Genomic DNA, 12,801 nt, shown 5'->3' on the forward strand with positions numbered 1-12,801 from the left:
GCAAAACGGAATTTTAACTTCAAGAATAAATGCTCCAGTCTGGTTGCTATAATTTACTTAGAGCAAACCTTGCGGGTCATTTTGACCTAAAAAGGTGGAACAGCCGAGAGTATAATAAGACACCGGCTAAGCTGCTCTTTTGATGTGAACAAGCCATTACAACTCTGCAGTTCCATGTCTAAAGTGACTTTATAATCGATCCATCCAACGATGGATGGATAAATCATGAAATATTGTTTATTTTTCTTATTTCAATTCTACGCGACATGCATAGAGCATATCAATGATCGGAAAACCGCTTTGTTTGGACATTAAATGTTCACGTCATGATGGGGTTATGGGTAAGTCAGTGTGAATTATTATTTTTCTCTACCAAAAGTGTTTTTTTTTTTCACGGTTGCTGAAGTGATGACATGTTCAGACCAGCAGATGTCACCCTAAACCGCAGCTTCGGCGGCACGCCGATTGGTGAGAATGTCGGTCAGTAAGGCAAATGGGCGGGTGTGCGGAGGAGAGCGGTGATTGGTCGCACCCCCAACAATTCATATTTCCCTCTACCTGATTGGAAGGGGTGTGCTGTTACTGGGTATGAGGCCACTGATAATGAATCTGTGTATGTGAATGAGAGAGATAGGGGTATGGTTGATGCATCAGTGGGAATGTTGTGAGTTACTTTCTCGTTGTGTGGAATATCCAGTGGCAGTAATAGTTATTTTTTATATATACATGTATGTATTTAATACACAAATCACAGGATATGGGTAGTTTGCAACAATCAACCAGGTGAATGAGAAGTCTCTTGATTAATTAGGCCCACTCACAGCCCCTTCATCTCATTGTTCTCACCTGACACATCTGAGAGATCTCAAATTGATCTATTAGTGAACTCCAGTAAAGGGCAAACATCTTCTCTCCTGACTCATCAGGCATTCCGGCCCTGAGATAATGAAGAGGACACTGTGTTCTTGGATGATCCGCTAAAAGATTTTTTGTGACAAATAGATAAATAAACAAATTCATTCAACCAGCAGGAAGCTTCCCACATGCTCGTGAGCATATTAACAGGAACGGGAGAGAGTTTCAGCTGACCAAAGAAGGCGCTGGTAGAGGGGGAGTCAGTGTGACGCACACAGGATGTGGGCAGACACCACTCACTATTTCTGTATCACCCAGCTGGGAAAGATCGCTGACTGTACCTCGTTTCTACTCTCTTTCGGACAAGAAATGCAAGTAAAGAATGAATCATTTCAACATTTTTTATTACAAATATGATATTAAATAATATGAAAAGTTAGCCAGGGAAATATAATCAAAGTATAATCATAGTACTGATGATTAATATTCATATTTACACTGTTTATCGTGTCACTTTTTTCCCCCCCAAATATGATAAAATAAATGAATTTCATGTCACAATAAACAATACATTCACACAGACATCAGGTAATGCAGAAGAGGTGGACAAAGTGAAATGTCTAAGACAAACTTCATACAAAGGCTTTGGCAAGAGTGCATACATATTACCAATAATATCAGAGTAAACTAAGAATCTTTTAAAGAAAATACATGTACAAATGAGCAGTAGAGCAGGAAGAGTTCAGTGCATGTTCTGTCCTTAGTTCCCATGAGCAGGAGAAGAGCAGCCATGTGTGCTTGGCTGCTCCCATCGTCCCTCTAGTAGGTTGGGAGTGGGTGAGATGGCAGCAGTTCGTTGCCTAATTCGAGCCAGCAGGTACCAGCATGCTTAGGGTGGCAATGCCAGGTTTAGTGGGTGGATTTTTACTGGCAGCCATTTTGCTCAGATTGTGAACATCAGCCTGCCAAGAGGGAATCTTCTTTGTTGTCATGTGACGGCGGGCGTGTTTGGTTAGATGATCGCTTCGCATGAATCGCCTGTCACAAACGGGGCACGCAAATTTCTTCTCCCCGGTGTGTGTGCGTCGGTGACGGGAGAGCTCATCGGAGCGGGCGAACCTCTTATCGCACCCATCCCAGCTGCAGCTGAAGGGTTTTTCACCTAAGGGGGGGAAATGGAGAGGGAAAAACCGGGAGAATAAGTGAGTCACACTGTTGTCATACAAACTTTACACGTCACTTCTGACACAAACAACTACCTCACTGTCTGCTCATCGAGCAGACAGTGGGAAGAGTGTTTGACAAACAGGATGCAACACTCATCTGTGGTCACCACATTCATTCCACATCATCTTGAAAATCACAACCAAAGACCTGTTTATCCAGGAAACCCTCACCTGTGTGTGTTCGCAGGTGAGCCTTGAGGTGTGAGCTCTTGAAGTAGGTCTTTCTGCAGCCTGGGAAGTTGCAGACATAGTTTCTCCTGCGGGAAAAGTCTATCTTTGTGGCTGGTGTGCTGCCACCGGGCCCTGCTGGTACGTACACAGGGGCCGGGGCGAGAGGTAGCAGCTTGGTGTTGCCCAGGGTCATGACAGTCTGAGGGCAGTGAGGGACCTGAGAGACTGAGGACTGTGGGAGAACCAGCATCACTGTCCCCTGGGGAACTGCTGACCCCACAATAAGGGACTGATGGACAGAGGGCGTGTTTGCTGAGGTGGACTGGGGGAGGATGGATGTGGTGGCAGTCCGAATTCCAGTACTGGAGGTCTGAACCGCACTGGGGATGAAGGCTGAGATTATACCCGATTGGCTGCTGACAGGGAACATCTGGCAGATTATTTGAGGGCTGGTGACTGGAGGAGGGGACAAGGTCGTGGAAACACTGGGACTGGGTGGGCTAATTTGTGGTTGGATGTTTACAGAAGTGGCGGTGGGGAAACTGTCCAAACAGGGTTTTGAGGGACTGCCAAGCTGCACTGTTTCCGAGCATATGAGAGAAGCAGGAGGACATGGGGGTGTGGTCATCTGCTCAATGTTTGTAATGCATTCTTGCTGCTGCTGCTGCTGCTGCTGCTGCTGGCAGACTATTGTATCTGATGCTATGTGTATAGTTTTCTCTGATTTGGGGGCCAATGGAATGTGTTGTTGGCAGAAGTTTCTGTCTGCGGTGTGGCGGATGACGCTGGTCGCCATGGCTCTACAGGCCTGTGATGGAGAAGGGAGGGCGGGGGTCTTTTCAGCAATGGGTGCCAGGACAGGTTGATGGAGCCCAGATCCATGGTGCTGTGTGGACACCGTTGAGCTGGAGCTTGGCTGGACCACGGTGCTTGATGGGGTCTCAACAAAACTGGGGCTGTGAGGCGGGGTCATACACTGCAAAGAGACGGTCAGTTAATTGAAGTGTATCCCAGTACTACTGCAATCAAAATTAACAATGTTTGCAAAGATAAGCTTCCCAGTTGTTAAGCAGATGAATACTAAATAATGAAACCTCTGAGGTATAAACACAGATTTTTATGACTCCGCACCTGCCAGAAAGTACACTATCTGAAGGTCAACTGTCACACAGTTTCAAGGCTTTTCTAGCTGCATCACCTCTCTCCTCCTTCAATCTCATGTCATAAGCCAAGGCCAAGGAGGTCACGCAAACCTTGAATCTCAGAATTATGTTTCCTACTTAAACACAAGCTATCTCTTGGGTTTTACGACTCGGTGTGAGGCTGCTGCATAACTTGACCACTTAAAGATCATATCTTACCAGAGAGGAGAGAGACACAAAGTCCCTCGGGGGCTCTGGAGGCTCTGGTGGCAGGAGAGAGTCGCAGGAGTCTGAAGCGGGGGTGAGGGGCCTGGGTTTGCAGGGGTTTGGTTTGTTGCTGCTGTGGAAGAAAGCCTGGCCCCAAGAGCTCATACACACCAGAGCTTCAGCCGCCTCCAGATCAGTGTACTCCAGGCCAGAGGAACAGCTGCTGGTTCCACTACATACAGACTGTTCGCTGTCATGCCTTCTTCTCTTGGTGAAAGACCCGCACTGATCCATATGTTCAGTCTAAGAAGAACAAAGAAACAGGGAAACTTTTAGTACTTTTGAGTTGCAACAATGCCGGTTTATCACAGGTATTTACAACCTTCTGACTAAAGTTGACTAAGTCTTTATTCCATTCAGTAGAGTGGAAAAAAAAACTAGAAAAAAATCTATTTCCAGTTATATCTGCTCTGTCACTGTTCCTGTAGCTGAAGTTCCCGGGGCCAAACTGCATGATGCTGCCAGTAAGAGAGGGGGTGTTGGTGACTACACCCCAGCCCAGCATGCACTGCCTATGGCCCCTAGCCAGGGCACCTCCCCTTCCCAAATATAGACCAAACAGTGACGTCCTGCGAGATGAGCCATGTGAAATCCCCATAAAGCGGTTTCCATCAGGAAGTAGTCCTGTTAATGTTACAACTTTGTTGTACATTTTGACAACAAATAAAGTCTATAATTCATTATCCACAGAAATACTACAAGCCTTCTGCGTATATTTAAATTGCATTTTTAAATTAGGTAATCATCTCCTATTGATTCATTAAAAAAAAAAAAAAAACTGGGTCCGTAAATGTATTAATTTAAAATGCCTTATTTGGTTAAAAACAGGCCAGTTAACGTGACGAAAAATCAGACTAATAAACTTTTAACATAAATGTTGAATTTAGCTTTTGATTTGAGTACTGAAACGTCACAACAGGCAGTAAACAGGCAGTAAACAAGTAAACATCACGAGTGTGAAAGGAAAACAAACGTTTACGTAAGCTTAATTAACAATTTAAAAAAATGCCTTACCGCGTGTGGGTCCATCTCTTTAAATGTTCGCGATGGCATTCAAAAAGAAAATGTTTAACAATATAGTTTTAGTTGTCAAAGCCAGTGTAGAACAAAGGGACGGCGTTTGCCAGAGCTGCTGCCTATTCTGTTCTAGGGTTGCGACGGTCTCTTTCTCTGACTGGCTCCCTTTTTCTCTCAGCTGTGTGAGTAAAACATGGGGAGGAGAAAGGGGGGGTAAAAAAAAAAGAAAAAAGAAAAACAAAACTCACAACACGCAACGGCGGGTGGCAACGCTTGGCCAATCACAATCGAGTGTGTGCAGAGTTTGAACCAATGGGAGACAAGTAAGCGCATGAACAATGCGTGCTCGCTGAGCGGTTGGAGGAAATAGGGTGCGTGGCCGTTGATGGGCGTGGCCACCGGAGTCACCAGTGTCAGGGTAAACCCGATGAACTGCCAGCCTCCAAAGTAGGCGAAAGGTCGATCCGGTCTATGCTGCGTTCAGAGACTGTGTGAAAAAGACGTAAAAAGGCAATCACTGATTATTACCGGCGACACGATGTTGTGGGAAAAATAAGATGCTTTTTTCTTTTCTTTTAGTTTAACTTCGTTTGATTTTACTGGCTGGATGGAAATCCACCAAACGGAATTAAGAACATAAAGTTATTTTTGTGATTACGATAAATGTTAAATCTGTATTAACAAGATAATCTGGTCATTTTGGTGTTTGGACTAAATTCCGCCGGTAAATACATTGTTTACTGATTAAATAATTAAATAAATAATGAATAATAATTTCAAAGAATGTTAAACAACCACGGCTGAATTATTAACAGGTTTCTTTCTTTCTTTCTTTCTTTCTTTCTTTCTTTCAAATTTTTTTCTTCCCAGTATACATACATAAGGAATTACGTGTTATTTTCTCTAATGCACAGTGCTGGGGAAATGAATACGTTTGAACCCATATTATTTAATTATTAATTAATTATTTAATCTCTTTCAGTACATCAACCATAATTTATACCACTATTCCAACACCCTTTGAACGCAACATTGCTGCAAGACGAGGCGCGGATTTTTTTTTTTAAAGATGTTTATACTGTCTTCTCATAGAAAAAAAAACAGATAAACAAGTGTGTGAATATCATCACGTCCAAATTAAATTGTGCAGACACAAATTAAATGAACTACAACTACAGTGTTACATTTTAGGGATATTCCCGTAAGGTTACAGAATGTGTTTGCCCTCATAATAAGTAGGCCACGTTTATGGCCATCAGTTTAACAAAAAATAATTGATAAGGAATCACTGTCACTTATTTCTACTGCAATCTTAGACTTTTATTGTCATGGTTTGGACTTCTGTTTGCTTAAATGTCTTGTACATCCCTGACATTTTGATCCTTAGAGTAAAATGATTTTCCATCAAGATTGACTGGACATTTAAGAACCCTACATGCTTAGTAAAGGTTCTCAAGATTTAGATTTCTGACAATGAATAAGTTCTTTGCTCCTAACATAACGTGGCCTATTGTCTGGCCGTTGTATGAGCTCATTCCCACAAGCACATGTCCGACAATTCAGATTTGTCTTGACCTAGATATACTGTTACATCATCAGCTGCATGTGGACAAAGGAAAAATGTGTCATAAGTGCTGGAACTATATACCACAGCTAGACTTTTAAACACACAACATATGTCAATCTAACCAATAAACCTGAAAATAAGGAAGCTATTAAGAGGAAGTTGTCATTTTCATCAGCTCAGACCCATATTGTATCTTATATAATTTCTGGTCTAACAAGTCAAGAAACCTTATTACACTTAATCTTTAGTGCTTAACTTGTTTGTTAGCAGCTTGTCTGCAGCAGATGTAGGTGTAGCAGGTGTGTTGGCCCAGCCCTGGCAGTGCCCGTCTGTTAAAGAAGGTGGTACCTTGGTATGACTCACATAAGCATGACCTCAGGGAGTATTGAGAACTGTGGCAATGCAGTTTCAGTGCCAGCTGTTAGCAAGAAGAGAGGGGATGAGGGAGGAGCTACAGGGAAAACCAGTTAGCACACAGGCATGATAGGCAGTTGGGCCTAAGTACAGCAGCCTGTTTGTGATATAAGTGGGGCAGCCCACTTCAACTATTAGTGAATCTGGAGGAAAGGTTACACTGGCCCTAACTGGGCCCCTGCATTGACACCTCCCCTGTCCGGTCGACTCCCCCAACTCAGGAACTCCAGGAGTCAGAAAGTGGGGAGTTGCCCCAGTGAGGTTAAATATATTCTCAATGGACAGAGATGGACTCCATTACACCCGCAGAGCTGTGACAGTCAGCCACAGGCAGAGGCTGCGCAAACAACTGACATTAAGCAAAAGGAAAAAAAATTGTTAGTATGTTATATCAAACATAATAAACACCCACAGTTACTTGTTTAAAAGATGTTTTATACTGATAAACTGAAACTGAATGTATTACTCAGATTACAGAGGAGCTAAATGCGGCCTTGTGTGTTAAATTCACAGTACATTTAAACAGTTTTGCATTCACGTTACAGTGCAGTTTCAGTCTCAATCTGAAGGCGCTCAGGCATGACTTCCTTTCTACCGAACTGAGATTGTTTATGCCACTCTTAAAGATGTTAATATTGGGATTTATCATTTGTATATGATTCCTTCGCCATGAGTTTACATTTTTTTGTTTGGATGAAATGCAGAAAGATGGATTTTGCACGTTCCAGTTGAAGATAATGCTGCAACACTTGGCTATTATACATCTGATTTATTCCTTATCATTATTAAATAACACCCAGTGTTGTTTATCTTAGCCACAGATACTAAATTCTAATATCTAGTATGTGAGTGCGCAATAATTTATGGTAAACATTGTCTGTCAGTTGCTCCTCCCCACCATCACTGCATGCTGTCATCTGGATCAGAGGACATAGCAAGTAAAGACTGCATACAGTAGAGAGCCTTTACAGGAGCTTCTGCACTGTTCACTGTGATTCCCTTCTGCTCCTCCTCCTCTTTTTAAATCCAATTTTTAGTTCTAGTTTTACATTTATGCTGTTGTTAATATTGAAAGTGGTAAACTTCAACATTTAAAAGACATGATTGATATATTGATGCTGTTCTTGCATTCATTTGTGATTGTCTGTTCTCAGTTAAATATAGATGAGACAATAGAAACAATTTCTTAGTATATATTATTGGCCACATACACTTACCCTTTTTGGAAATGGGGTTGCGTTAGGGGAAAATCTAGAGACAAAGGTGCATTACAGAACAAATGAAAGGGAAGTATTTGTTACTCATTAACTCTCATGTACAGAACTCATCTCTGATTTAAGTATAGGTATTTAATACTGACCCACATCATGTACACTTTATATAAAAGTCAATGATAATGGTAATATTTTATTTTAAACACAATTCTGTGCCGTGGAGAAATGTGACATCCTGAGGTTTTACACATTCCTTAAGTGGATTACAGGCGGCTGTAGCTCTGGAGGAAGAGCAGTCGCCCACCAATCGGAAGGTCGGTGGTTCGACCCTCGGCTTCCCCAGGCTACATGTCGAAGTGTCCTTGGGCAAGACACTGAACCCCATGTTGCCTACCTTGTAAGTCGCTTTGGATAAAAGCATCTGCAAAATGACTGTAATGTAATGTAATGGACCGGGTTGATTCTTGCAAGCACTTATTTTTCAATGATTTAAGTGAAAAAATGGTGAAAATTGCATGTATTCTGTAGATAGACTTAATCTAAATAAAGTGTATTTCAAAACATTTTAAAATTGATGAAAATAAGAATTCAGAAAATAAATCAAAACAAGTGTCATAGCAAACTGTGGCTCCTCCATGGCATTGTTTCCTGTCTCCAGAAACATTTCTCTGCTGCGTATTGTCAACAATAAGCCACAGATGACCTGTAGTACGAATGGTCTCAGAAAGTCAAGCTGCACTGAAGGATGCTTTGTGTACCACTACAACACGTGAGTCCACCCCCTCTCCTCCTACACACCAGCATGGAGCAACAACAGGGATTTTTCTTCTAGCGCGTGGCTTCTGATTGGTCAGAGTGGGATACTAAAGCCAATCTGTTGCTATGAGAGACTGACTTGTGTGCTGCGAGCTCGCTGTCTGTTGTCCTGGCAACATGAGGAACAGGAGGCAGGTTTGAGGGCTCCCTGGAGGAGCTTCCCTGGAGACAGTCTGACGATGTGTGAAGCCTAATGATCAAGGCTCCATGATATCATTAAAGCGTACACTTTGAACAATATCCCGTCTGGTTGTCTGGCTATGTGGCAAAAAAAATTTCTTTTGCAACGGTTTGCCACTTCACTCCATGCTGTTCCATTCATAATGGCAGCATCACATTTAGAGTGTGTTTTGGAAATGCATTAAATGAGACGAGATTTAAATAAATCCGGTGCTGGTTTCATTATCTACAGACTGAATCACTGAAGCATTAGAAGACGATGCAGTGCATAGAGAAATAATAAGGATTATTCTAAAACTGTGAAGTGTGGTCCTCCAAAATCTGTGATGAAACATACTGTATATGATATAGAAATGTATTTACTGGCTCTAGTGTACATAGATTTATGACATTTGATTTGATCTCTATAATTTGTGGAACTTAGTGTATTGATCTTTATATCATATGCAAATGCTTGGTGTTTTCTTTTTAGGAAAAGTTAATGAGTACTTCAGACTTAGTCTGAGAAGGATTACAGGACTTGCAGACAAATATGCATTTTCCAAGTGCAAAGTGAACTAAAACTGAGGTTTGGTGACCTTTACAAGCGTAGGGCAATTGTGGACTGATTTTCCCCAGATACACAGGAGCATACAGAATTGTCATCAGAGTGTGCACAGAGTAGAAACCAGATTGATCCAAAACTTCAGTAGCTGAGTTTCCTTTTGGTAGCAAATCAACCCTGAAGGGATCTTTTGAAAAGCTGCATAAAAAAGAAAAAAAAAAAAGTTAGTCATGTTTTTATTGACAAGTTGGAAGAGGGTATACTATGCTGAGTAGTGTTGACAGAGGGTGGCGGTATAGGCCACACTGCCAGGGGTTGCAGTTCCACAGAAGAAGTATTTGTCCCAACTGGACAGAAACCTTGAGAAGAACAAACATTTGGACATCCACAAGAGGAAGTTAAGAGAACTCTTCTTCAAGAATGACTTTCATCTTTGGGGTATTCTGGGATATATCACATCTGGGAGGACAACAGTGAATCATGTGAGTTTTTTTGTTTGCAGCAAAAAGGCGGGTGAGTCGTGTTAGTTTGATTTTTCCCAGGTCAGGTTGTGTTCTGCAAAGTTGTTTCCATTCCCAATATGTGTATCAAGTATACTTCAAAACAGCAAAGAACAGAATGTGTAAACTTTTTGGTATTGGTGCTAATTTCCTAAATTTTTACAGTTTCGCCTTTTCTTTTTCACATATTTTGAATGCAAAGGAGTGAATAAGAGATTGTTAAGAGGCATCTACTCCACCAATCAATGTGCCAGTTCCAGCACCTTATCTAGAACCAGTCCCATGTGTTTCCACCAGGAAAAGTCTGAATGGCTCCAGAATGTGGCTCAAAAAGCAAGTCAATCACCGCAGAAGGCTGACACATTTATTGGTGTCCAATGATTAGAAAAAAGTTATGTGTACAAATAATTAGAATAGAGTTGTGGCTTCATGCACAGTCTGGAAGGAAGTGAAGATTTTAAAAAGATGAAAAAAGAGACTGACTGGCTGGGTGAGAAAGGAAGCATGACGACCAATGGACCAGAGCAGTGACGCCAGCTAATGTGAAAGGTTTGTCAGAGTGGTGAAGAAGGGAGTGACAAGGAAGCCGTGGAAAAATCAAAGTGACAAGAAAGAGTGAACAGCTCGGATCTCTCTTATTTAACTTCCACCATAGCTTCCTTTCCATATGTGCCTGATGACATAATGCAAAGGTCTATTTCAGCTTTGTTATCCAACACTCAGTATCAATATTCTGAAGGGCATTTTAAACTGACAAATGATCCGTTGCTAAGCCCAATCTCAAATGGCACCAAGGAGGAACAGGCTCAGCACCGGCAAGCTACAACCAACAGCATCGTCCTGGTACAAAAGAGCCATAAATGAACTTCAGAATTTCTTCGCAGAGGACAAGAACCTGCTGGGAGGACGGTTATATCAGCATCGCTCCATCAGTCCAGACTGCACAGCAACACAGAAGTCTTTCTGTTCTTGCAGAACACCATTGACCCAAAGCACACACCACAGCCAAGACTAGCCCCTGAATTTATCTATGTGGCCAAACCCAATACTTCAACGTAATTCTCATGGAAATCTGTGGAAAGACTTGAAGATGGTGGTTCACGCACTCTTCCAACGGAACCAAATCCTGGTGGCAAAGTTTCCAGAGACTAACCGAAGAAAAGACTCTTGGATCAGACTATTTTTGGTATTTTTGAGGTATATCATTGTGGAATTCTTATACATTTTCAAGCATTTATAAACTGAATGTAGATTTTCTATAAAATGTGTTTTAAAAAAAAAAAAAAAAAAAGGGTGCAGGGGTCTGGCTACTTTTTGAAGCAACTGTAGTTTCTCAGAGAAAGGAAATAATGTATGACAACAATGAGTAGAAAAAGTAACATCCTGTGTGAAATCACAACTGATTCAGTTGGAATCTTTCAATATCCGAGCCAAATCATTTCTGAATAAACTATAAAGAAAATAAGACGGAGGGACTGTGTGACAGAAGCCGCATCCTGACACCGACTGTGGCTTTAAATGAGGACATAAAAATGAAGAAATGAAAAGAGAGAATTGGAGAGAAAATAAAAAAAGAGATGGCAGATTATATTTGAAGGCATGGCAGCATTGCAACGTTGACGTGGCTAGTTGGTTAAAATCTAACTAAATGAGATCTTCCTCTCTGTCCACTCACCTGAACACTGAGATAGTGCTATCATTTATGATGCTGCCCGTAAAGCCATCAGGCAGATATATATCGTAAATGTCGTCTCATGAAGAGTTATCTTTCTGTTTTTGTTATCCAGTCATACAAAGGGATTACAAACCAATCATTTCGGGACAACGGTCTGTTAATTCTTGAGGCTGTACGAGGCGAGACATTTATCTCTTCAAAATGTTGACTATGGCATGTTAAATGGCCATTAACAGATGCTGGTTGAAACGCGACTCTCCAAGAGTGGATCAGTGGCTGGGTATTGTGGAAGAATTGCATTTCATGGAAAAACTAACCTATTTTGTAAGAACTAATGCTGGGACCCACACCAAAATGGTCCATCTGTAAGTCAAGAGATGGATCAAAGACTTCACAATCATGTGATATGATTATTTGAGCCCACAAAGAGAAAAGTGCCCCCAGTTATGTTACATTTATGTGTGTCCCATGTATTTGTATGATTGTGTTACCTGACAAATTTGTAAATTGAAAAGAAAAGTAAATATAGGCTAACAACACAACCGACAGGGTATCATTCCACTGCACTATTCAAATATTATCACGTCATCATTTATTGCCACCAGTCTTGATGCCACTTTACCAAGATGATAAATGATAAATGACAATTAAGTGTTGTGAGTGATGAATGTAAGATGTGGAGAAATGATTCGTAAGTGGTTTAGTCTCATCTGGCCAGAGAAAACACACCTTTTGGATTGACATTTCAGTCAAAAAGTGCTGCTTTTTTTTTTTTTTTTGTTTGTTTTAAAGCTTTTTTCCAGGCGTTTACTTATACCGATTGCATGACAGAGACACAAAAGTAACTCCACAGTCATCTGTGCTGATTCACACTCCTCAGTTTATGAGTGGAAATGATATGATATAATGATCACCAAAGAAGCGTGTCGATGAGCAAGAGGAGAAGAGATTACGTTGAATTACTTTAGTGTCTTCAGATTTGTTGCCATGACTCAGGTGGTGGAGCAGGTCGTCCACTAATTCAAAATCATATCAAATCAAATTTATTTGTATAGCACATTTCATGTACAAAACAATTCAAAGTGCAAGACTGATGTTTCTTTGTGTCCAAGTGTGTTTGGTTAAAACACTGAATGTCAGGTTGAGCATCTTGTGTAGCAACTTGTGTAACTATTCCCCATTTGAGTAACATCGGCAGCAAATGATTGACAAT

General features: G+C 41.3%; 1 protein-coding gene across 1 annotated transcript; it reads right to left on the reverse strand.

The window, feature by feature from the left end:
- Positions 1-1,242: 1,242 nt before the first annotated feature.
- LOC142366259 (Krueppel-like factor 11) lies at positions 1,243-4,880 on the reverse strand. The gene is made up of 4 exons (XM_075448091.1): positions 4,676-4,880; positions 3,614-3,904; positions 2,253-3,228; positions 1,243-2,017 (listed from the first exon to the last, which is right to left on the reverse strand). Exons 1-4 carry the CDS (start codon positions 4,712-4,714, stop codon positions 1,716-1,718), a joined length of 1,608 nt encoding a protein of 535 aa, XP_075304206.1. The 5' UTR covers positions 4,715-4,880; the 3' UTR covers positions 1,243-1,715.
- Between the last annotated feature and the right edge of the window lie 7,921 nt (positions 4,881-12,801).

This window comes from Odontesthes bonariensis, chromosome 17 (assembly GCF_027942865.1).
Source record: "Odontesthes bonariensis isolate fOdoBon6 chromosome 17, fOdoBon6.hap1, whole genome shotgun sequence".
Taxonomy (NCBI): domain Eukaryota; kingdom Metazoa; phylum Chordata; class Actinopteri; order Atheriniformes; family Atherinopsidae; genus Odontesthes; species Odontesthes bonariensis.

Bases quoted from the DNA above. Each gene is read 5' to 3' on its own strand.
- LOC142366259 (XM_075448091.1), bottom strand. From the start codon at position 4,714: ATGCCATCGCGAACATTTAAAGAGATGGACCCACACGCG. The intron at 3,229-3,613 runs GTAAGATATGAT...GTCTCTTTGCAG, and splicing joins TTGTGTCTCTCTCCTCTCTG to TGTATGACCCCGCCTCACAG. The intron at 2,018-2,252 runs GTGAGGGTTTCC...TCCCCCCCTTAG, and splicing joins TCACCTGCGAACACACACAG to GTGAAAAACCCTTCAGCTGC.